The sequence below is a fragment of the Gambusia affinis genome, linkage group LG05 (genome assembly GCF_019740435.1).
Source record: "Gambusia affinis linkage group LG05, SWU_Gaff_1.0, whole genome shotgun sequence".
Classification (NCBI taxonomy): domain Eukaryota; kingdom Metazoa; phylum Chordata; class Actinopteri; order Cyprinodontiformes; family Poeciliidae; genus Gambusia; species Gambusia affinis.
In genome coordinates, this window is record NC_057872.1 from 29,587,048 (window position 1) to 29,613,263 (window position 26,216).

At 38.2% G+C, this 26,216-nt stretch overlaps 1 protein-coding gene across 5 annotated transcripts in view; it reads right to left on the reverse strand.

Moving 5' to 3' along the window:
* ntrk1 (neurotrophic tyrosine kinase, receptor, type 1) overlaps positions 1-23,576 on the reverse strand; it is a 36,278-nt gene extending 12,702 nt beyond the window's left edge. Inside the window, exons 1-14 of one of the 5 annotated variants that reach the window (XM_044116082.1) lie at positions 23,527-23,576; positions 20,799-21,015; positions 16,279-16,353; positions 15,955-16,026; positions 12,612-12,680; positions 10,950-11,104; positions 10,595-10,737; positions 8,803-8,941; positions 4,996-5,328; positions 4,744-4,761; positions 4,604-4,662; positions 4,411-4,513; positions 3,152-3,307; positions 1,560-1,690 (exon numbers count right to left, since the gene is read on the reverse strand). In XM_044116082.1, coding sequence (XP_043972017.1) covers positions 1,560-1,690; positions 3,152-3,307; positions 4,411-4,513; positions 4,604-4,662; positions 4,744-4,761; positions 4,996-5,328; positions 8,803-8,941; positions 10,595-10,737; positions 10,950-11,104; positions 12,612-12,680; positions 15,955-16,026; positions 16,279-16,353; positions 20,799-20,995 — 1,650 coding nt within the window. In that variant the 5' untranslated portion in view covers positions 20,996-21,015; positions 23,527-23,576. Of the gene's footprint in view, positions 1-1,559; positions 1,691-3,151; positions 3,308-4,410; positions 4,514-4,603; positions 4,663-4,743; positions 4,762-4,995; positions 5,329-8,802; positions 8,942-10,594; positions 10,738-10,949; positions 11,105-12,611; positions 12,681-15,954; positions 16,027-16,278; positions 16,354-20,798; positions 21,203-23,526 lie in introns of those variants that run through there. The other 4 variants (XM_044116087.1, XM_044116086.1, XM_044116083.1 and 1 more) reach the window with 4 other exon arrangements.
* Between the last annotated feature and the right edge of the window lie 2,640 nt (positions 23,577-26,216).

Sequence of the window (26,216 nt, forward strand, 5' to 3'; positions counted from 1 at the left end):
TTGTCAAGTGTTTGTTGTAGCGCTTTAATTTCTTATGATTTACATGAATGTGAGCTGTGTGGTTTTTATTTGAAAGCTCAGGTGGGATACACAGCTCTGCTTTGATCTGTTTTACTTTGGGATTCCTCAGGGCTTTATTACTGGAACACTTTCATTTATTATCTGATCATGAGCAAAATGGTTTGGGAATTAATAAAAGAAACCAACAAAATTTAAATTCTGCTGAAAATCTGTGATCTACGGTCAGAACTGGGTCCCTGGTGGGAAACTAACATATTTCAATTTCACCACTGCCTGACTTGTTTTGATACGATTTGTTGAAAATACATTTTAACTTCTTTAAATGTAATTACCTTCTGTTCTTTGTACTGTTTTTCACCACAATTTGTCCTCTTTCTGAATCAAGAAAGCTTTTAATGAAATACTTTAAAAAATTTTTAAAAGTAGTTAAAAGATTTGTCTCATAAGAAGAAATGTAGTCTGAACATTGAGGGAATGTTCCCAGAATGACGCCTTGGCGAAGATGAGCAACGACGTATTGTAAAAGTTTACATGTGTGATTAATGCACTGATAAATGTGAGCAGATGCATATTCCATCATCTCCTCGTATAATTATTTCCCTCTGTGGTTTTCATCAACCTGGTGTAACATGAGATGAGTATAAAACCACCTGACAGCCTTTTAACAACGATGGCTCACTCTAAAACCACAAAGTATTATTCCAACAATGCAGGAGGAGGAAACAGCTTTAAAAGAAGAAGTTAAAGTCGGTATTATTGGGTATTATTTTATTTATTTGTCAGTACCTAGAGAAGACAAGTCCTGTACTTATCTACATAAATAAAAAGGAAAATAAGACTAATTTATGAATTTATTATTGCCAAGTTATCCCGTCTCAACTGGAATTGGGAACTTTTGTTCAAAATGTTCTACAATGCATGATGACTTTTTTTTTTAAGTTTACTCAAAATTCATGTGACAACTGAATGGAAACATATGACAGTATAAACTTCTGAACTAATGCCCTGACTGTAAACATGAAGACGTTCAGGTGAGGAGCTTTTATCGTGTGGCTATTTCAGAGAAGCTAATAGAAATGAGCCTGTTAGCTCATTTCTGCAGCGTAACATTTATACTTACCATATAAATGTTACGCTACATTTATACGTAGCTTCGCATTTATATGTTATGTATAAATGTTACGTAGCTTCACATTTAAACTCCAGGAAAACTGGAAAACATGGATTACTGTTAAGAAATTGCTAGACATTTTAACCAATTTATTGTATTTTCTTTCAGGTCTGGAAGAAAACTGCACTTTTGCTTCAATAATCCTCTGAACCAGGGATGCCATTTAGAGAAGACTCAGGACTTCTGAACACTAACTGTAACTTTGTTGCAGCAGTAATAGAAACGTTCTGTTTTCTTTACCGGTGACTCCTCTACTCGGACCACATACTAACGGCTGACATTTTCACTGCTGCTGCAGATGTTTAGAGCACATTAGTTGTTAAATTGCCTCTGAAGCGGCATAGGGGACGATGTAAGATTTCCTCACCTTAATGGCAACCAGCATCTTGTCGCTGTCGGGGCTGAGGTTCGCACACTCTGCCAGGTAGACTTTGCCGAACGCTCCTTCACCTAGCTCCCACTTCAACACAATGTCCTGCCGCTTAATGTGCTGCACACCTGCAACAACAAGAAAGAGACACAGCTGTGAGGGAGCCGTTGCTGAGATCCGTTGATCCAAGCCAAAGCAAGTTTTCCTGAGCTACACTCTCGCTAAAGCCTGGAGCTGATCTGTCTGAATATTTTCAAACTTGCTTATTCTCATGGGGACAAAGTACCAATGTATCCCCTAATTGTTCTTGTATGTTTATCATCTTTAAATGTTTCAGATTATAAAATTAATTTTAATATTAGATGAAGATAAGTAAATTTGTTTACAATTGATGATTTAATCTATTAGGGGATAAAAACTGATCTAAACCAACCAAGTCCTGTGTGAATAACTTCAATGTTTGTGCCACTTTACCAGCATTTCGGAGATCTGGAAATTAGGGATTTTTTTAAATCTACTCTTCTTTGCAAAATTGTTTAAAGTCAATAACACTGAAGGGTTTTTGAGCAGTTTAGGGTATCGCCACATTGGATTTCCTATCCGATCCTGGGGAAGCCAAATGTTACCACTGAAGCAGACAGGTCTGGTCTTTCACACCCAGTCCAAGTTAAAACAAGTTAAAACATACCACAGGCAACTAACATATCTAATTATTGGAACAATAATTAATAACATAGCAAGCTAAATATCTAAGTATTTAGTTAGCAAACTAAATATTTAACCTCAAAATAAATACGTTTCAAACTAAATATGTATTTAGCAAGCTAAATATTTAGTTGACATACAAAAATAACTTGGCAATAACCAGAAGTGGACTACCAAAGTAAAAGTTGGGTCTTGCGAATCTTTAATTAAACTCCTGCTACTGTTACTGATGCACTTCATCATTGTCTCTTTTCCTCTCAACAACAATTACAACATCTCAATTTAAAACATAGGATGAGCTGCTTAAATGGCAATACAGACGTTTATGTAGAGGTTCACAGGACCCAGCTTTTATTTTGATAGTACAATTCTGATTGTGAATTTGCATATTTGTTAAATATTTACAGAATATGCTAGCAGTTAAGTATTTTGTTTGGAGCTAAATATTTAGTTTGTGAACTAAATATTAATAAATTAGTAGACCTGAATAAGCAGCAGCTCTCCAGTTCTTGGGTTGATCAAATTTATGTCCACTTCATTATTTCACTCACATATGGCTGCTAATCACCACCCTAAACACATTTTAGAACTGATAACTAACTTGGACAAACTGCAACAGGACATCATGAGTAAAAGGGATTAGGATGTTTTTTTTTGTTTCAAGTCTAAAAGGGATTTTTTCTCTCAACATTTTGACTCGTCATCTCTTCTGAAATATAAGCAGATTGCATTAAGAGTGCTCACACAGTGAGACAAAAACACACCTCGAGAATCCATATAAAAACCTAAATATCTCAGAAACTATTTACTAATGAATTAAACAGAATTGTAATGAGAGCAGATGTATATAATAGCTGTGGAGCGTAAATTGCACCAGCACTTACACATGTCTTTGTCCTTGATGATGCCACAGAAGTACTGCGGGTTCTCCACAAAACTTGATAAACCAGAGTCTTCGTCGGAGGAAGGTGGGCTGGTCCCAAAATTCATGAAGCGGAGTGAGACGGCCAAGTCATCCTCCTTACCGAGAACTGATGAGCCTAATGAAACACAAGAGACAAACATGGTGCATGGATACATGACACCTAATCAGTCTCCAACCTCTTTTGATTGCAGCAGCCAACAAAAGAAGCAATTCTGGCCCAATTTTTCCCTTCTGAAGGACAAACATACTCCACTACCAACGTGGCGGCCCAATTGTTGGTACCATGGTGACAGATGATGACAAGCTCTAATAATCACCATCATCAACCATGCAGCAATCAGGCCACATTGAACTGGGGAAAAATGACCATACGGGAAGCCTGGATGGTTAGCAACACCTGACTATGGCAAAGTATTAAAAGCCAAACAAGTGGGACCCAAATTGTGAAATCCACTCAGCAAGGCAAACCACAGAACCCCCAGAGTCCAAAACAGAAGAAAATGGAACAACAACGAGGGAACCCAGAGGAGATGGAGGGAAGGAAAGAGGGAGCACAGTCCACTTAGGCAATCAGGCACACTTAGGAGCTCTGAGTGAGGAGAGAAAAGGGTGGGGTGTCCACACGGACCTAGCTTTTCCTCCATCCATCCATCCATCCATCCATCCATCCATCAATCCATCGTTTTTAATGGCTCTCACCACGTGGCGGTGGGCAGCGGAGGTCTACGCTGTAATTAAGGCACTTTGCCCAACAAACAAACAGCAGCTGCTTGTGTGCAAAGTTACATCACAGTGCAAGGCTGTATTAGTCCATTACATCCCAAGAAACACAACCATCTCCGATTCCAAACTGTAGTTTTGTGGAAACTCTGAGGAAAAAACCTGAGGAAAAATATTAACTTTGAAGAACAAAGACAATTTTAATGGCAACAGAATGAGATTTTTTTCATGTCTAACAAAATGTCATAAATCTGGTCACTGATCAAAAATAAAACATTGAATTTATGAATTATGCATTTTAGGAAATTAGAACATTGACTTATTGTAAATATATACATATATATTTAAAAATTGTTGTGTATTTTTATGTGCTTTGGGCTGTTTTTAGAAGCAGTAGTGAAACAAATAGAAGTACATAATGTGAATCTTGCATAACAGATGCAGTTTAAGGAGTCAACATGTGGTTTTACGGTCATGCAATTTAAAAAACCCACTTACGGTGAATACCAAACTTGGTTTGGTGACCACACTTGTTAATGATCAAAACTGTGATGAGCAGAAAGATGCAGGTAAACACAGCGAGGCCCACAGCAACAGAGACCTGCCAAACACACAAGTTAAATTAAATAAACTGGTCTAGTCTAAATCTAAAGACTCTTAGATTCTCAGCGAACATGATGGTGACACATACCACAAACACCCGACTTTCTGAATTCTCTGTAACGTCCACCACCGGTTTGTTTGACGGACCTGAGAGATAAAATACACAGGAAGTTAGTACTGAGAAGATATACAGAAATAATAAGGAGTCATAGTCAGTTGAGAACTTACTTGGATACCCATTAGAGACTAGCATGAGGGATGCAAGAGAATATAAAACATATTTAATGCAAAATAAACTTAGATTAGTAGACAAAAAAAAAAAAACTCAATAAATGGTGTTTTAGTTGGAGGCACAAGATTAAAGCAAATCTATGAAGACGTGTGATGGTGATTATCTAGTTTTTGTTTGACTCTAATACAGCTAGTTAGTGCAGATCGATCTTCAGTCACTTTTTTTTTATTTTTTTTACAGAAACTCACCTATAATAATCCCCTCAGGATCACCTTTATCAAAAGGATTTTCCATAAACATCCCGACAGCCGTGGCATTTTCCCCTCCGAGCTCGTTCACCGCAACCAGAGTGTAGTTTCCGTTGTTCATGTGGGTCGGTTTGTTCAAGGTGAGGCAGCCATGCTTCACTGACCCGTCGTTCGAGTCCGGGATGAACTGTATGAAGATGAAGTTGTTTTTTCTGTACGGTTCTCCATTGAAGAACCAGGAGATGTATGTGTCAGGATTCCCGTCCACAGCGAACGGGAAGCACCAGTGGTGATGTTTCACGGCGTCCTTGAAGAAGATGATTTTGGCTGGAACTGCATGTTTGGGGGTTCAGATGAGGTAGGAGACAGAAATAAATTTTACAATTACTTTTATCCACTCTTATTTCTTTATATTTTAAGTCATTTTGAAAGAATTTGACCAATACTTTTCCAGATTTTCTGATGACGTTTCATGGTTATATTTAAATTTATACTTAGAATGTTCTGGCTCTTTAGTTGGTACAGGATTATCTTTAGATTTTCAGAGTTTTCCGTTTGTTAAGCAAAGACACGCTCTCTAAAACCCCTATTCTAATATTTCATCCTTCATTTATATGAATAACGACTGGGGGAAAAGTCTTAGCAGTAAGCTATTCAATGTACAGTCTTCTTCTTGATATTTATTGGCAGTTGTCAAAAAACGTGAAGTAGCACTACCGCCACCTACAGGTAGGGACAGCATGTAGTCTTCATTATAGGCTACTGCTAATCAAAGCTATTCTGATGCCATTCTGGATTGGCTGCTGGGCAGGTTGAGTGGCATTTTGACTTCCAGGTTTCATAAGGTAAATTATCTACTGAATATTTTAAATATGCTTTATGAAAAAAAAGACAGAAAAAATATTGAACCATGAATTGGGCGGAAAGTGAAAATTAATAGCGGAGAACAACACATTAAAATGTATTAAAATTCAACATGAGTGTCCTTTCAAATGCCTGAAATCAAATAGTTTCCAGAAAACCTTAATTTTCATTTGCTGTAAATTTAGTCATTGATACAGTTGCACAGAGCTGAAAATGTTGCCATTACTTTATCATCCAGAATACAGTTGCATGCTGTACGTTCCCTCTGAGTTTCCGTGAATCAATGCTCTCCATCTGAACTGCAAACCTTTGACGACCTGCCATGAATAATAAATCCTGGTCGTCGTCGTGCTCCCAACCACAAAAACTACCTGGAAGCTCTATGTCTATGTCTCCTGGACATAAAGTTACAGGAAATGGCCCCATTTAGATCGAACGCAACCCTCAAGTGCAGAGACCCTTCACTCCGCCCTGGAGATTGTGCAGCTCTTAACCTGCAACTCTGACCCGGAAAGTGCTGTTAAAAGGGGGATACCGGCCCATGTGCCCCTTTACTTTACTGCACTGCAGTGGAAATTACTGCTATTTATCATATTTGACTAATCACTCACTGGCAGTCTCTTCTGATCTTAAGCTACAGGGGATAAAATAAAGGCTATTATTATATTTAATTTAGCTGCTGCTTGTCACACCTCATTTCAGGTTTAGACAATGAGCTAATTTAGATGTGCCACAATTAATTCTGGAAAAATTCCTGTCACAGTTAGCATGACTGACTCACTTCAATCTTTGCTCATGTCAACTTTTCATCACCGTTTTTTTTTTTTCGGCATTTACAATATTTCAGCTTAAAACATACAGCAACTGTCACTACAGCAGCTCACTAGCAGGACTTTATGTAGAGGTTTGTAAGACTCAGCTTTATTTTGAGAATTCACTTCCATTTATCAGCAAGTGAATGTTTCTACATTATCTACACATTTACTTCTGAGCTAAATATTTAATTTGAAGCTAAATATGTAGCTTAACAACACATATTTAGATAAATATATAGGTAAATATTCAGTTTGGACCTAAATCTTTAGATTGCTAGCTAAATATTTAGTTTGTGGTTTATGTAGCCTGGGCTACTAAGTAAACAAGTAGTTGGTAGCCAAGTATTTGCTTTACAAATAAAACATTTAACATACTCAACAAATATTTAACTTTAAACTTGCTAGTTGAATGAATAGCGTGGTGAAAATATTCCCCTGTCCATTTTTTCCTCTTATGACAGGCCAAATAACCCAAATTATTGCTCTTAACTTCTTAATGTGAACAATTTCAACAGACTCATATTTTTACACCAGTTGGTTTCCTGCCACATAATTCACACATTCAGAATATTTGAGGTCATTTCTTTAGGAATGACATTCAAGAATCAAAGTTTTATCCTTCTTTATGCATTCTTCCACTTTGTGAAACCTGGACCAGCACCGTGAACCAGGGAAACGGACCCACAGCTGCTAAACTGACATCTTAGGTCTCAAAGCCTCACTTTGCTTTCTTATTATTGCTGCCAAACAGTTCAATCTTTGTCTCTTCTAACCATAAACTTTTTCCCAGAGGGCATTTAGCACGTCCATGAGGGCAGATGTTTCTTGGTGGGCAACCGCTCAGACTGAATATCCAACCAGAGTAGCACCAGAAAGTCTTTGAGTGCTACAAAAAACATGTATTTCTGCTGAGACTTGCTGTGGGATATTTGTGGAATATATGCAGATGTTTGCATATATTTGATTCTGTAAACATAAATTTAACTCTCTCTATATATTATAACTAAATCAAACATGTTTTTGTTTTTGTTTTAAATCATGAAAGTTAGATGCTGCATAATCCTTCCAAACTTATAAGATGTAGAATAAATAATTAAAACTCTGAAATTATAATTTTTGTCTCCGTAGTAAGTTTGTGTTAACTCCATGCTTTGAAAGTAACGCTGCAACTTGGCTGATTCAGAGCAGGGATGCTTTGAAAAGAAAGTCACATGTGTAGCATGAATCAGTCAACCACTCAGCAATAAACTCCCACTGTTCTGGGAGGTAATTACAAGTAATTAAAGGGCCAGCGGTTAACGAGTGTCTGTCCACCATTGGGGCTGATGTTGATGGATTAGCGGCACTATCGCATTTACAGACTGCCAATCACCGTGGAAGAAGCGGTTTTCCGGAGTTGGGAGGGAAAAGTCCATTAGCACCAGCTTAAATCAGATCTGAGGGCGTGTTATCCGCCCCATTTTCCTGATGTTCATTATCTGTCCCTTGATGCTCATACAGCTGATTGGCGCCCCCGTCGTTTTGGCTTTATTTTCTAATGAGTGTCATTGAGTTGGAGATATGCGATATTGTTTGACTAGTATTTGCAGTAATGTATTGCTAATGCACCTGACTATCTTCTGTGGGACTACTGGCTGCTGTCGCTCCTTGGTGTTGCTCACCGTCTAGATGCACTAATGCATCTGAAAGCGGAAAGCAGCAGCAGACCCTCAGAGTCAAGCTCCATCTGTAATTTAAAAGTGCAGAATAGATAAGGTAGTAGAGTTCTTAAAGAGCAAGATGAGGTAAGTTCACCTTCCTTTGTCTTCTTATTGGATCCCTACATTAAATGCCAAGCTGTACCTGCAGCCCTTCATTCATATTATTTTAACACTTCTCACCAGTCGCCGGTTTGAGTGGCAGAGGACAGAGAGCTCCATTAGAAGCATGGTGCATACGTACCCATATTTGTAGAGGGGGCATTTAGAAGAAATCAGCGCAGTGCATTTTTCTTTTCTACAAGCGTCCTCCCTGCCTGCACAACAAAATGATCCCAGTGTGCTCTCGCCCTCGCCTCCATTAAGGCCGACGACTTGCATTGAGCTCGTGAGCTTTCAGGAGTGCAGTGCTTTATTTCACAGGCACTTACACTCAATGTCCAATTGCACCATCCCCTCGTTGGGCCCAGCTTCGTTCTCTGCCTCACATGTCAGGTTGTGCATGTTGTCCTTGAAGGAGACGTTGGTGAGATGAAGCACCAGACTTAACATGGAGCCCTTGGTTATGTTCTGCAATAATCAAATGACAGAGTCATAAAGACATATAGGTCACTTTTAGAGAAATGACAGTTGTTCAAGAGAAATATTCATATGGAAGTGGTATGTATAAATATGCATATTTAATAACTGTGAAATTTATTTTGTTATGACAGCAGCAGCAGAAAGAAGTCATGATAAAAATCTTTTTCTGCAACTGAATTACAAAAGACAAATGTTGCTTTTTGGCTCATACCATGTTTTAATATTATTGATTAATAATTATCTAGAACTTATAAACTGCACCCTCTGTGATTTAAGCCCAAAAACACGACTTCAAGCAATGTTGTTTTTTTATATACATAATCCTTAAAATTTTTACATTTCTATGATTGTAAGTTTAAGTCATTTTCTACACAACAATTTGTTTCAAAATGTGGATCTACTGCCCATTCGAAGCCTGTTTTCTTTTGGACATTAATGTCGTCTTCCAGTGAGCTTCTTTGCATAAAATCCTAAATATGTTTATTCAATTATTTGTGATAGTTGTATGTATTTATTGTTACTGACTAAGTATTGTTTTGTCTTTGTTGTCCTTCATGCAGCCTTGTTCACCTTTCTAAGTCATATTTTTCCATGAATGACCAATTATCTTCTCTTATCTTATTAGAAACAGCTTTAGCAACTAATCCTAAATGCAGCATTCCTCATTCGCTCTAAAATTCCCAAATACAAGGTCAAGATTTTGTGCAAATTTCTGGAATCAGCTTCACTGAGGGAACATATTTTCTGCACCTTGTATTAGCTACATCCATTCTGACTAGATTAGGACTGTTCTGGACGATCTAGAGTTCTGATGAGTCTCAAAGCACATATGAGTTCTCTGAATGTTACTTCTGCAGAGACGTAGGGGAAGTCTGTTAGCATCGTTTCTGATGCACAGAAGAAGAGTGGTTGCAGCTGATCCACTGGGCCTCTTTGAGGGAACATGCAAATCTGTGTGGCAAATCAGAGAGCTTAAAACTGGACTGGCCACATTGGCCTCTTGCCAGGTCTACAACCTCATGAGACCCACAATGGGTTGGCAGCGCCCCAAGTACATGATTTTACTGCTCTTGGCACCAGAGATGATAAATGCAACATGGCTGGTCAATACTCTGACATCCCCCGATAAAGAAGCTCATCATGCAGTTGCAATAAAAAAAGCTTGGTGATAAATTATGCACCTTGCTCTGTGAATGGGGAGTCCAGCATATGCTGAAGTCCCTTCTACATTAGAGCAAAATTAAAAAAAAGAACAGCCCTACAAGTTGCTCCCAGAATTGGATGTGCTGGTTGCTGAGAGACTGAAGCTAAGTTTTCAGGCTAAATATACATGCTACCTGTAGCAGCCAAGCTGAAAGTTGGTAGAAGACCAGAAATGCATTCCACAGATTGCTACAAATTAAACATTGTTTCTCTTAGAAACAGCTTGGAAAGCAGCACTGAAAAATCTTATTTTGACTAACATGAAAGCAGCTGCATCATAATTGGTTAAAATGACATTTTCAAGTATTATGCCACATTAAATGGAAGTGAAGTTTTCACTTCCAGTTATTCTCTTCAATATTTCACTCCAAAGCTAAATTCAACAAAGCTAGCAGTATTTTGCATAAATACAGACAATGTCCTAAAAATCCTTCCTACCTGGAGAGTAAAGTTAGATTTAAGTTCTTTCGTTTGCCACGTCACGTTGGGGGTGGGACTTCCTGTCACCTGGCATTCAAACATGAGGTTTCCTCCCTCTCTGGTCTTCAATTGTGACGCGAAAATGGTCACCTCAGGCAAACCTGGGATCAGCACAGAAAGCAGGATGAACATGGGTTAGCACTGTCGTCCTAAACTGGCAAATGTTTTGAAATACAAATAGTTAATATTCTCAAGTGTAGTGGATTAGGGCTTGTCATTTTAAGCAATGGATGATCAAACCCATCATCAAAGGTTAAATACCTCCATTCCCACAAAGAGAAATGTGAAGCATCAGAACAAAAACACAACTCACTGCAGTTATCGATCACCAAAGAACTGAGGGGAAATTCCTCATCGTTGGACAAGCAAAACAGCATTTGGCTGTCGATGTCGCCACGATCCTCGTTCTGCCACTGCTGCAGCCAGAAGAGTTCACATGAGCAGATGAGAGGGTTGTCCCTTAAAATCCTGAAAAATAAAAGCACATGAACAGGTAGTGGCTTCAGATTTGACAAATAACTCTTTAGGATTTAAATGTACTAAATGTATTCCAGTAATGTATTCCATTAACCCCATCCATCCATTCACCCTGATATCCAGCTTCTCCTGGGGAATACCAAGGTATTTACTGATCAGAAGGTCTTTCCAGGAAGACTTAAGTCTCTACCAGAGTTTACTGCCAACATATCCACACCCCAAATCAGGCATTCAGGTATCATGAATGCCTGATTCATGATATCAGATTAAGGTTCTGATTTAAGGTTCTAATCAGAACCTTAAGCCTCTGTCTATGGAAAGGATGTCTCTAATCTGAGCTCCTATTGAATGATCATTCTTTGGGTTGAATCTCATGTTGAAGTCTTTGAGCCATGACCCATAACTTATGACCACATATAATGGTTACACTGCAGATTAACCAGCATGTTGACAACTTTGACTTTTTGCACAACTTTCTTGCTTAATAAAACCCAGCTGACAAAAAACCTGATTAGCACTTTGATTACCAGAGATGAGGCTCCAATCCAACTCACCTTCTCCATCATCCCACCATTTATATAACCAAGACATCAATATACTGTTTCTCCGCTTGAGGTAGAGACGTAAGTCTAACTAATAAGGAGCATTCTGCCTTTTTCAACAGAAAGAAATATGGACAATAGACTGTAATCCATTGATCAAGAACGCGTTTTCTCTTTGGACTTGTTTGATCAAAGGTGTTTAAAAGAATTCTCCAAATGACAGGTGAACCTCAGATCCAGCAGAAGCAACAACTATCCAATAGTTCAGATCTTTATGTTGCCTTTTTCATGGCAGTTTGCTCATCCAGTAAAAGGAGAGTTTGTGGACTGGTCCTGTGAGTCGGGCACCAGATTTGATTTTACAGGTCATCTATTTTTTTGACCAAAGCAAGAGCTCTGCCTTCTTGGTGGGGTTGGATTATTTTAGGATTCCCCTTCATCACCAAGCCTTTTGTTGTGTTCATGGACAGGATCTGAAGTTGTAGCTGGTTTGGGAAGTTCTGTGTCTCATTTAGCCTTTTTGCAGATTCAGCGTTCTGTTAGCTATTCAAACCATGACCTTCAACATGCACTTGACTGATCTGAAGTGAGATGCATTTTTATCACTTAATGATTCAAATGTCTGTGATGAACTCGTGACCTGTTCAGGGTGAACCCCGCCTCTGGCCCAAAGGCTACTGGAAACAGGCACCAGCTTCCCTGTAATGCTGAACAGATAAAGACGGTATGGACAATGAACGGATTGAAGAAAGTCTAAAGAAACGTCTTTGGAAATGCCTCATCAACCAGCAATCCCTTAAAAATGACAAGAATGTCTCACTGTTTGGAGGGAATTTAAAGAAAAGAGGAATGGACAGTATGGCTGAGTCAATTTTCCATTCACAAGTTATAAATGTTCTTTCTGACACCTTTAATCAGGTTCAGTTTAACTTTTGCAGAATTTGAAGATGACTCACAGGTTGAGCAGAGGCAGAAAATGAAACACTCTCCAGCTGATGTGCTCCAGAAAGTTCGACGCCAGGTTCCTGCAAAACAAAACAGAAAAACGCAAGAGCTTTTACAGTTCATTAAACAAAACCGCTGCAAGCTACGATTCTGCCTGCACATATCAGTCATTTCAAAGCGGAACGAGAAAGAAAAAATATCAACTGAAAGATCCTTAGTTTCGTCTTTTTAATTTTTTTAACATTTGCTTCCTTGTGGGTTTCACAAGAAATATAAATTTTTCCAAGAAGACAAACTGAAAGGAGCGAGCTCTGTCATATTTCTTCAACTCCGGTACCGTGTGGGAGTCAAGTCAAGCTGGGAGCTGATTGCTTACCTTCAGAACAATGTGTACCTGCTTTGAATTACACTCCGTGGAAAACGTTAATGCATCCAAATTGGTTCTGATCAATTACCCCGGCAAGTATTTCACACCGACCGGGACCAGCGTTCATGAGCCCACCGCAGCAGACCTCTGTTCACTGCTCAGTGCATTAGGTAATTAGCCCTCTGTCACAAACAGTTCTTGGTAGAGTAATGCTGTTCTGCTGCAGAACTGCATTTGGGGAAAAAGTCCATCTCAAACCTTTGTCATGACTCAAATATGTCAGCAATAACGCAATGAACTGAGTGCAGTTGATTGTTCTGAGTTTGAACATAAAAATTCAAACTTCTGAACACAAATGAAATGCATCAGCAAAGTCTATACCTAATACAAATTAATAATGCTGACACTACAGTAGTAAAGTCATCATTTCTTACTACTTTACTTGTCAATTTGTTTTGTTAAATCAATAAAGATAAAATTGTTTGACATAAAATAGTTTTTTAGCTCAAACTTTTTCAAACTAGGTGATTCCCATGGAGTTACAAACTAAAGACTTGTAGCAGAGGATCGACTGAAGGATGATAGGATTCTCTTCATCCTTCAAAACTTGAAAACAGTTTTTATAGGATTTATTTAATTCCTGTTTCTGAATATTTAAGTTAGAATCATGTAAAAGTTCCCAAGTGTTACAGTTTTTTAGCATTGAAACATACTAATTAAGGCCAAAACATTTGCTTCAAAACTCTTTTTCATATTACAAATGTAAAAAAGCATAAAATCTCACTTTTTAAAAAAAATAAATGGCTTTAAAGCTAATTAGGTTAGTTGTCTTCATTATTAACACACAAACATAAAAAAAAGGTCAACATTTGTCAAGAAGTCAGTGCTTTAAGTCAATAAAAATAAATACTGGAACTCCTTTTAATGTCAGACAGAAACATGGATAATATCTTTATGTCTATAAAGCTGCTATAAATATAAATCAAATCAAATCATCAAATTTTATTTTATTTGATTTGATTTTATAAATATAAGATCTTCTTCAGAGAAAATATGATGAAACTGTTTTGGGAGCTCTTAGTGCCTCAATATAATGTTAGAAGTTCAAGTTCTGAATTTCTCTGATTAATTTCATTATTAAATTTGTCTTCACAAAACAAGCTTGGAGTTTTAGGGCCAGAACATATTGTTAAAATTTAAATGTTAAAAATGTTAATATAGTATATCTAGTATACAAAACCTTCGTAATAATAAACTTTAAAACAGATTTTAAAAAACACCATGAACTCATTCATTGGTTATGTGCACTAACCTTTCAGTTTAACAGTTTAGTCATTAATTTTGAATTTCCTTTTTAAGAAATCCAAAATACGTTGAGTGTCAGTTACTGAATCTTCATTCTTGGGGTATAACATATAATACAACACTTTATCCTTAGTTTGCACCTTCAAGTGCTTTAATGGCTCAAAGATTGCAGTGTGAGCTTTTAGAAACATCATATTTGAGTCTGAAAACTTTAAAAAGGAAAGTTTGAAGGACTCCTGCAAGTGGAAAAAAATCCAAAAGAAAAAAAAAACAAAAAAACAGAAAAATCACCAGAAAATCTGAAATGTACAAAAAGAAAATCCAACTGCTGGGAATAAATTTTTTGCACTAAAGTAATTGTCATGTTTTTGTCTTGCAAACACATCATTTGTTAATATAAAGAAAACATTTATTATTATGCCTCCTTGGTGTTATTACTGACACTGTGCCACATATTTTTTGGGTCAATCCTCTCAGGCCACTTAAATATCATCACAGCAGAGCTCAAATGATCCTCAGACTTTGAGAGGCTGTAAATAAACCTCCCTCAGAAGATGACAGAAAGCCACACTGGGGAGCGCGCATGGAAACCAATACATAATCACTGTGACAGGGCCAAGGGTTCAATTATTTGTTTTCCTTGCTCCCAAAAGTTCATGTCAGACGGGTTAGCCGTTGGGGCTTATCCATTACCGGCTCGATTCCTCCTCCAATCCACAGGGGGAGAGCGGAGCCGGGAATAGCAGCTCGATCTCTTTCAGCCACATAACAGCAGAAATGTTATCAAATCTGGGAGGTTTGAGTGTAGACCAGCGCAGAAGGAGAAAATGGCTTAACCAGCTCTATTTTTTTTAGCTTGGTTCAGACCTTCCTAATCTTAGAAATACATCCATCTCAGAAGCCCCCACACTCCAGCCAAGCCTCGCTGGCCCCTCTCCCACAGTGAAATATTGATTAAGTGATAATGGACCCTTAGTGGAGTGTATTTATTATGCATCAGTTGTCGATAATCCGCCAAAGTGAGCGAGTAAAAGGTGACTGGTGGATGTCTTCTCCAATTTCTTGAGCATCCCAACCCCCCCACTAAACCTCCCCGACCATCATCTGAAAACCCGCTTGTCTTTCAGAGGAACAGCACTGGACATGTTGCACACGCTCAGTAAAACGATGAGGACAAGATGGTGCCGATAAGCATCAGCTGTCCATGAAAACACCGACCTGATGGTTTCATCTGATATGTTTCAGTGAAGACGGGAGGCCAGACGGAAAACAAAAGAAGGCAACAATAATGTAGGTTAAAATAAACTGCTGCAGGGTTTCCAGATTATCAGACAGCAATTTAATAACCTGATTATTTATTTAATGATGAGTAGTGTCCTATATATTTATAACCCTTCAGTTTTTTGTGTTTATCAAGTTGAAAGATCTGAGCTACATAAGAACAAAGTGAAGTGAACGAAAACTGATGCATGAAAAACTTAATTTGGATAATCCTGGATGAAAACACCAAAGCTCTGAAAGAAGCATTTCTGAGAACCATTTTTTTAATTAGAGAATTTAAGTTCATAATTTTAGAAGAGCAGACAGACTTAATATTAAATGAATATTTAAGAGGTGAGCAGTAGGGATGAACAAGGAGAGCAGCAAACCGATCATTTCTCATCATCAGTGAGGACACTTACACGTACTGCAGCTTCAGGTTGTTTTGGAAAGCATTTGCAGAAATGAACCTCAGTTTACATGACGTGACGGTTCTGAGAAGGAAAAAAAGAGAAAAATGAATATGAAAAAACAATACATGAACGTCAACAATCAGCATTTTGGTTTGACCTCATCCAACATTTCTGGGATTTTAATGCAAATTTAAGCAAATAAATACTGAGTAAACATATAAAACCAGAGTTTTAATAAGAAACATAGATGGTTTCTCAGAGCTGAAAGAGTTGAATATTACTCAGAATTTGACCCTCCTTGTTAGTTTGGAGGATAAAACACAAACTACTTACAGATTCTTCAGCTCTCTGTAGTTGGCAAGGTTGACCTCTGTTATGTTCTCCAGACCTGCTTGGTTTTCAATGTAGCTAATAAAATGGAAAAAACACAGGAAGATAGAAAACATGAAGAAAAGACAATTTCTCATGGCCTTAAGCTTTTGTTGTTGTTTGGTTAAACCCTTTGCAAATGGGGGAAAAAGAAAACAAGACTTAAAAAGTGCAATTATTAAATTTTCTTGAGAAGGACAAAATACTGTACACACTCAACACAAGAGGCTTTTTTGAGTTCAATGTCAAGTTCGGACAAACAGCTGAAAAAGGTTCGCTTCAGAGTTGGAAGAAAATAGGTCAGAGTATAAAAGAACAGGCCGAAAAATAATACATCACTCAAAAGAAAACATATGCATCAAAACTTTAAAGTAAGAGATTGTTATAAGTTACTATGGTAACACTTTATTTGATGGGTTGTGAATAAGACTGTCATGAACATGAGTAAGTCTTCATGAATATTTATGACTGTTGTCATAAAGTGTCATTCGGTAAATTATGACAATTTTAGTACAAAGTTGACATTATTCAAAATGTCTTCGTTATGAACAACATGACATTAACCAAGAAATTATGATCTGACATAAATTTGTTATAAAAGTATAACCATGCCAAGCTGCTTTTTCTGGTCATTAATTTGTGTTTTACGGCCATTTTCTTTCTTGTGCCACCATGTAAATCAATGCTGATAAGAAACAGTGTGATGGAGTTTGTTCTTGTTGTTCTAGTTTGGCTTTTCTAAAAACCAAATGACCGACTTCTGACTATTTTATGTTTCCCGCTAAAGAGATTTTCTTTTCTCTTTCTCTTGTAGACTGTATTCAGTCTGAAAGAGTAAACTGAATACAGGACGCAATGACTGACAAAAACCAACAACCCCAGAGAATCAAAACCCAGAAACACAAAGGCGTACAGATTACCGGATTATAATTTTAACCCTAAAACTGTCAGAGATTTGAATAATTTGGGTTCAATAAATTTTTTTGTGTAATTCATTAAAATATTTCATACCAATAAAGTTATACAAGGATGATGTTTGGCTGTAAGATCTGAGTACAAATTGGCAAAGAGGTGAAGAAAAGAAGACTACTGACTCCTCAGTTGCAAACCAAGAGCCCAGATATGAAGCAAATCTACAGTTTTTCATCCCACAGAAACTGTGTCGATTGTGCAGCAAAGAAACTACAGAATGTTTCAATAAAGCTCATAGCGGGAAAGACGACAGAGAGAGTTAAACAACACGGACTGAATCTTTACCAGAGCTCCTGTCAAGGACACAACTACTGAGAGGAAAGCAGAGAGTTTGAGATGTAAAGAGGTTTTATTTCAGATAACAAAACTGAACATGCAGCAGGTCAGGAGGAGGGTGAAACTCTAACCAGGCTTTGGAAACTGGGCTTGGTTTGAGTCTGACCTCCTGACCTGAAGAGGGACGAGGACTTGAAGCAAACCAATCAAAACTGAACATGAGAAATTATCCTTCAAATTTAAACAGTAAATAAACAACGTAGAAATTTTAAAAATAGGGGCAACAACCCAAAACCTGTTTAAATCAGTAGCTTTAGTTTCAATTTCAGCATTTAGTTTCCTGCCTTCCAAATAATTACAAATTATCAGAAGTTTTTTGGGTTTTTTTGGTTTATAAAGATGCAACTTTAGATTCTGAACAATAGTGTCCTAACATGAACTTGAATATTTATCTTGCTAAATTAGGTCTGCAGAGCCTCAGACGGTTTGGAAATGGCCTTGAAAGAGTATTAAAGTGCAAAGAAAATGGCTTTCAAATCTCATTGCTGATGTCTTCCCATCATGGCATTGTGCTCACACACACTTCATTTCAAACACACCTGTTTTTATGTTGATGGTAATCGGCTCATTAAAAGCGTTTGATCAGTTAGATTAGATTTGTTAGCTTTGTTTTTCTCTAAATTCACATGCAGAAGCCTCTTTTTGTTTTAAGTTACTGATAACCAAAATCTGTTGTGCATTTCTTTAAATCTGAGAGTAGATTTGTTCAATTTTCTTCTGTCTTTAGGCTAGCTGCTAGCTTATTGCTGCCAATTTGTTGTTAATATTTCATTGCTACACTTAAATGTTGGGTTATTTTTTGGATAATGGTTTTATTTTTTTGCCTGTATTCTTCTGGAACTGTTTTCTTGTCCCTGCTTGAAATGAGCTATAAATAAAGTTGACTGAAGGTGCAGCCTGCATTTCTCTCCCTCTGAAGTGTGAAGAGTGGAAGGCAGATATAAAGGAATTACCGTACATGAATACAGATATTTTCTGTTACATGCTTTCTGTGCTTTCAACTTGTGGCATTGTTTCAACTTTCCACTTCCCTGATCGTCAGCCGCCACACACAAAACGTTTATATTCATGTTTGATTGACCTGTGCTGCAGTAATGTGATTACAGGGCAGGTGGGCCCAGGATCGCCCATCGGCCTTACTTATTGGATTGAGGCAAGTGGGTTGTATATCATCTATTGTTCCTGGGTGGGGGCATTGACTGGCAATTCACAAAATTGAATTTACAACTCTGCGTATGATAAATTTCGGCCTCTGTTTTGCAGCTAATGGGCCCTTGTTTGTTCCACGCATCGCCTTTATTTCCCTGCACTGCCAGTACGCAGAATTGTTGTTGTTCGCTGGCGTGTTGGAGCAGCTCGGTAAACAGAAGCAAGCTCTCTTATTGATTGAACATCAGAGAGAGACTGTCGAGTCTGAGCTCTGCGAAACAGGCTGCAGATACAAGGAAATACCTCCGAGCCAGGAGAGAGAGGAGGAAAGAGGGAAGGAAAGAGGAAGAAAGTGGCATATAGGTGAAAGAAATTGGCAGCAAATTGACTTGCTCTGCCGAAAAAAGCGTTTCACAAATGTAGTTCCTTCTTAACAAGTGCTAATTGCTCCAATCCGGGTCCAGGAACAAAGAGAGAACAGCGTGTCGGTGCAGAGAGTGACATTTAGTTTTCCATGCTGGAGCTGATGGTGGGTTGCTTAATAATACAGCAGCTCTCTCTAAATCACAGGTGGTCACTTTCTGCTGCTTTTTCTGAGCAAAGTTTTAAAAAGCAGACGTTAAATAACAGTCTTCTGCCTGCAGACGTGCTGCTGCTGCTGAGCGAGAAGTCTCCAATCTTAGCCGGGTTTTATTCAAACACCTTCTCACTGCGGTTAATCTGTCCATCAGGCAGGTAATTATAGAAACACTGGCTCGTTTGATTGCAAAGATGCACCGACTTCAACGTAAACCAGCCTTTACAATGAGAGATCATCCTTTTTCTGATTAGAACCTATAAAGATAAAATTCACACTGAAACAATAGAAATATTAAATATCCTCTTCGGTTTTGGTAAATTACACATTTTAAGACGCAGATAGTTGTGGTTTGTTAATTTGAGAAACGCAATAGCCTTTAAATACAAAGACGTTGTTTATGAACGCAAATTAAGTTCATCATTTTGTCATAATTCCTGTTAAAAGTCTAAATTTTTACACGTTTACACTTGATAATAGCCACACATTGGTAATATAAAAAGAAAAGTCTGTTCTGAAATACCAAGATCGATCCGACAGAGTTAGAGGGAGTTTCTTTAGTAAATTAGAGCTGAAATCTCATTAATATCTAAAAGCAACACTTTGAAAAACCTTAAGGCGAATCATCAGTTACTGCAGGTTTGTCCCAACAGCAGAGGGACTGAAGTCCTTCAAGTCGGGACTGAAAACAGAACTGTTTTCCTGCAGAGGTCAAGGATGATTACCAGGTTGCTTTCATCATGTCTCAAACTGTTAATGTCTGTTAAATTGGCAGTTTATAATGTCTTTCTTCTTAATTATGCTTAACTTTAATGTTTATTGTTCCATTTAACTTCTTAAGTGTAATTCTTTTAATCCCATTCCCTTTTTATTTTAACGTTAATCACATTAACTTTGCCTATAAATGGGTCCATACAACCAAACATTCCTTGCCTAAATGTTACAGTCATGCACCTTGGGTAACAAAAAGTTTATGTTACACTGAGGAAACACAACAATACTGGTTTTAAATATGCAGATTAACCTTCAGTCAGATAAAAATTCTAAATACAATTTGATTTTGAAATAATAATGAGGGTTTTCTACAATAAAAAGTTACTGGCTAGTGAGAAAACTACACAAAGTAAATTTTAACTCTGACTTAAGAAAAAAAAAACATGTCAAGTTACTCTTCTTGGCTGAAACTAGATCATCTTCTGTTTCCATAATCACTAAGAGTTGCTTACACATTATCAATTCATTAAGCTGCAAAACAATAAGATTCTTCTTTCTTAAACAACTCAAAACTAAAATATGAGAAGCAAATCACAGCTAAAAGTTGCAAAGACAACTACTAAGACAATCTGAGCAACTTCAGCACTAACTAGAAGTCAGAGAGAGGAGAAATCAACTTCAAGCTAACTTTAAATCATGTGGTTGCATGCTCACTCAGGTAGGAATCCATACTCACATTTCCGTCACATTCTCACTCTCTTGAAGCGCCAGTGGCGGGATGCTGCTTATCCCATTGGGCTCCAGGCACTGCAGCATGGCAGAAGAGCACCGGCAAGCAGACGGGCATCCTCCCAAGGCGGGTGCAGGCGACAGGCTGAGCAGGGCAAGTACCAGGGGCGAGAGGAGCGCCAGGGCCCTGGGTGCCATATCCATCTCTTTGAGGGAAGTATCGCCTGAGAGGGGAGCAGGAGTTGGTGTCTGAGGGCTTCACCTAATGAAGAGTTAATGAAGAGTGGTGGAGAGCTTCCCCACACTGCTCTCCAGCTGGTCAGGGTTTGATGGGGAGCCACAGCTGTACTGAGCAGCAGGAGGGGCAGGCACACGAGCAGGCTGAAGGCCCCTGGGGACATGCTGGTGGTGGGCTGGAGCTTCTCCTCTTTACCTCCCTCTCTCCTCGTCTCCTTCGCCATTCAGGGAGGAGCAACATATTAACATGGGCCAAAGTCACCAGACACCTCGGTGAGCGTGATAGGAGGTGGGAGGGGCTGGAGGTGAGGGTGTGTGAGCAGACTCAAGAAGTCAGGGCTCTTCCTCCTGCAGCAGCAGCATCGCTCTGCACTGATGATCACTGATTGTTTTAGAGTTCACCGCCAGAGATTACAGACAGATCTAATGCATGTGAAAATGGAAGTGGCGCTTTAACGACAAGAAACACATTTGGACCTACAGAGAAACGATCAGGAGTCAGCATGCAGCTTCTGTTACTGCAGCTCAAAACTAGAAACCAGGCCTGAAACCTGGATGTAGTGATGGACTCTGACCTGAACATTCAGAGTCACATAAAGACAGTTACAAAGTCGGCCTTTTGTCACTTTAAGAACATTTCTAGAATTAGACGACAATATCTCAGCAAGATCTAGAGAAATGCAACCAGTTACTGCAAAAGTTGCTGCCTAAAAAAATAAAAATCAATCCTGCAGCTGATCCCAAACACGGCTGGTAGCATTCTGACTAAAACAGGGAAGACAGAGCACATGTCTTCCTGTGCTCTGGAAGTCCTTACACTATCAACCCTCCTGATCCTTCAGGAGGGTTGATAGTGTAAGGTTCCTGGATCCTACTCCATTTTTGCCTACATTTTGTGCTGCGCTCATTGTCTTCTTCAGAGGTTTCTGTGTTGTTTCCTTTAGTGGTTCTTCGTGCAGCGCCACTACAGGCGAGGAGGGGAACAGTTTGCTCAAAGGATTTGGTTCGTTTGACTCAGTGCGGTGTGAAAGCGAACAGCAGCAACTGAAAATGGAACAAATGTTACAATCATGGTTCCCAACATCTTACTGCATAAAGAACTCTTAACAGTTGTTAAACAAAACTTTATTCAAGTGAAAGTTTACAAAATGCCCAAGTAAATTAACACTTTAGAATTTATTTTTTTAGAAAATAAAATTCAGGAAAATCTAAGTGTGCTAAACATTTTTAAAATTAGTAAAAACGCTGACGTACGAACCGGAAAGTTAGCTCCGTTATTAGCACATTAGTGTATTAGCACAAGTGTGCCCAACACTGGATATTACTAATGAGACACCAAAGGACACCATTAACTGAGAAAATGACTGGGTTACTAATGTGAGGCTCATAGGTAAACTAGGAATGAACTTATTTAGTTCCTATGGGGTCTTTACAGTGAACTTTAAATAAAACAAACTGAGATAAATTCATTTGGAAACTTCTTCTAAATTACACTTTCATTCTATATTTTATTTGATTTCAATAAATCTCCTTTCCACATTGATATTTGAACTCTGCATGCCTTCACTGACCATCTGTCAACTCCAACTATCAATGTGCTGCAGAGACACGTCACTGTCCATCTCACATGCTCTCTGTATGATCAGAGCTGGTTTCCTCCCCCGGGACACACACTGCGCCCCGCCCCCATCCCTCTTAGTCACTCTGCACATGAGCAGGGGTCAAAGTGTCCCGACCACAATTACTGACCATAAGCCAAATCCTCATTTTTGCTGCTGTCATCAAAATTATCTGCAGGCTTAATTACGTTTCCTTTTACGCCTCCTTTTTCCTCGGCCTTAGCTCAGCAGATATGATGGAGGGACAAGGCACTCATTCACAGGGAAAGTGTGTGAGAGCTGAAGTGCAGCAGATTGAAGCAGGAAAAAAACTGCATGGGAAGCAACTTACCATGCAAAACAATCACATGCAAACAACATGCAATAAAAGCAGGATGCATCACCTGAGGGTACTCATGTTCCTGCCAGGTGTTCCAGGCTACATTGGATTGTTTACTGCACTTGTTTACTTGTAACTCATATTAGTTGACTTTTACATCTGTCTTAAGGTTTTACAACGCCAGAGAAATGTGTTATCCAGTGTGTGGGATTTCAGAGAAGGCCCTAAGTGGTTCAAGAAACAATAATAATATAATATCTAACAACTTAATCAAATGACTAAAATATTAGTAATGTATTAAAAATATATAAAGCTTCTCCATAATACAACAGTGATTCTAGTTTCCTTTCCTGTTCCTGGACAATGAAAAGTCATAATTTACAGCTGTTTGGACTTTTAGTTTGGTTTGTGTTTCTCTTCTGATTATTTCTTTATTGTTTTCTTATTATTTCTTACCATTTTGTGTCAATTAATGTAGTCTCATTGTTTGTACTTTTGATTTGTTTCTTTAGATTATTTTTTTCTTTTCATATTCTTTGCTCGTTTGTCTTTCACCTCACCTTCGGCCTCCTACCCTGTGTGTCTCTCACAGCTGGTCATCATCTCCTCATTTGGCCTAAGCTGCTCCTGCCCAGCTGCATCCACTCACCTGTAATTAGCTCTTCTGGTTCCTTTGTCATTTCCATTCCCTACTCAGTATATTTAAACCTTCTACTGTTTGCTGACTCTTTACTTAGTTTTGAATCCATGACATCCTGCTTCTGTTTAACCTGTTTGTAAGATTTTATTTACACTTCTTTTCCTGTCTGCATTTTGGTTGAGTCATAAACTCATCCAACATGATAAAAAGGTTTTATTTACAGCAGTATGAATATGTAAACATGAATAAATCTGCTTCTTGTGGGTGGCTCTCTGATGAGACTGTAAAGAGACAGAATGGCGAGTGGAGGAATGTAACAGGAAGTAGTGGTTTTCCTGGCAGAGGTGGTTTCTTCAGAGAATCAGACCTTGAGTGTATATGTTGCATCACATTAAATGATTATTTCACATTCTACTAGTTTTTAGATGTAGTGTTTAAAAACAAGTGGAACAAGTGCTGTAAGTTTTTGCTAATGCTGTATTGTTCAGTTTATCTACGTCGACGTGTGTCTGTCCCCATCAAATAAACTTAAATTAAATTAATTACAGCAGTCAGGGAGAATGCAAAGGTGAAAACAGAAAACAGGTCAGGTACACCATCAGGATACCAGACATGAATGCTAACAGGCTGCAGCAGGAGTCGGCTGCAGACGAGGAGTTGATGTGGCAGCAATCAGAGCAACGCAGCAACATGAAGGTTGGTAAAAACAGTGAAGACTTTTACATCTACGCTATCAACCACAATGAAACTTTGTAGCCGTATGGAGGGTTTATTAAAAGATCATTTAATTTTATTTATTTCAGCCCAGCCTCTTTATTCAGTAACACAGAAAAATCTTCAAACAAACAAAGATTTTTATGATTATTTTATTTTTTGCCTTTTCTTTTGGTCTGTTTTGCAGAGATGATGGCAGTACTGTGCTTGTGTGAAATTTGTTTCAATTAGAGAAGGTTTGATAGTTGCTTTGATGTTTTTACAACTTTATGTATGACCACAACTTTATTGCTTAACATTAATATACTGATCAGTTTTTAAAATGCTACAGAACAAAAATCTGGAGGCTGTCATTCTACTGCAGCATCTTTGAATAATGATTTGTTTGATAACAAGGTTATGTTGAGCGTCCAGCACCACGGACAGCAGCAGCTCCACAGAGGTCAGCTTAAACTGGACGTCAGCTCTGAATAAACTCAAAGTTTAAAAGAGTTACTTTATGTTTGACTCGAGAAAGATCCCAGCAGATCACATTAAAAGTTTTGTTTCATGTATCATCGCTTTTTTAGGTTGTCAATTCAGAAGAGATGCTGGCATCAGGCCTAAATGGGAGGAAACCATTTAAACCTTTTTCCTTTCTGAAGAAAATCATCATGGAAAACTATTTTGTGATATTTTTTTTTCCAAGAAGAAAAAATCTGCTTGATTTGGAACCTTTCAGTTGGGAAAAAACCCCAAAAACGGAAGAAAACTCTTGTATGTAAATAGTTTGAGAGAGTAAAATCTTCTTCATAGTACTATATATCAATGCTACAATAGGAGTGAGTGATGCTGGCTTCAAAAATGTCTTTTAAAAACAGCTGTGATAACTTTAGAAACATTCCTGCTATTTTGTTTGTCTGACTAAAAGTTTTCTTAATTATCAGAAGATTGAAAAGCGTAAAAAAAATCTGGTGAATTCACATCTTATGTCTCCCTTATAAAAGAACAAAAGTGTCTCAAGACACAAATTGCCAAACAAACATGAACACTAACAAAACTATTGAAGAATGCAGGAAGCCTAAATTGTAAAGCTGATGGCAAGATAATTTATCTGAAAGTACTTCTTTTCTGTCTCTTGTTGCTGCCATTATCCTGAGTTTGAACCTTTTTCACCTCTAGCCTTCCAGAAACAGATTCAGCAAAATGAGGGGGGATAAATTTAGTCACACTGCATTCAGGTGGGAGACAGACTAAGTCTTGATAAAACAATAACCAATCAGAGAAATTCTGTTTACTGCCCACACAAAGTCTTTGTTTCCTTGTCCACAGACATAAAGGAACACACTGCAGCACATGTGGTGAAGAAAGCTCTTAACTTCTTGCATCCAGGATTTGGTTTGTGATTTTCATTAAGCCACAATCCATAACATAATCCATACCATTAATTTAACAACAATCTAATTTCCTTCAAGCTGTAACATTCATCCTGTCTTCATTTGGAAACTGTGGAGATTTGACAGATAAGCATGGTCTCGTCTGTCTCTGGGTTTTTAACTGGATTACTGTTTTTATGATCTGTGTTGATTGATGGACCCAGGAGGGGTCAAATGCAACACTTGGCTGTCAAATCAGCTTCCGCCCACTTCAGGTCAAAGATAAATACACTGGTTATTATTTATAGACATCCTGCTGGGTGGACGTCACCATCTTACTATCTGTCTCCTATAGATTTACACTTCCTCAAACGCCAACAAACTCAAACCATTACTTGTTAATACTTAGATTCAGAAATGTTTCTAGACATTTTGGAAAGCATTTGGATGTTTTTTGTGATTTGTTTTAATCTGCTGAAGCTGGTAGCAGAGAACAGTTACACACAGTGAAACAAAACATGAGCTGAAAGGCCACTCAGAG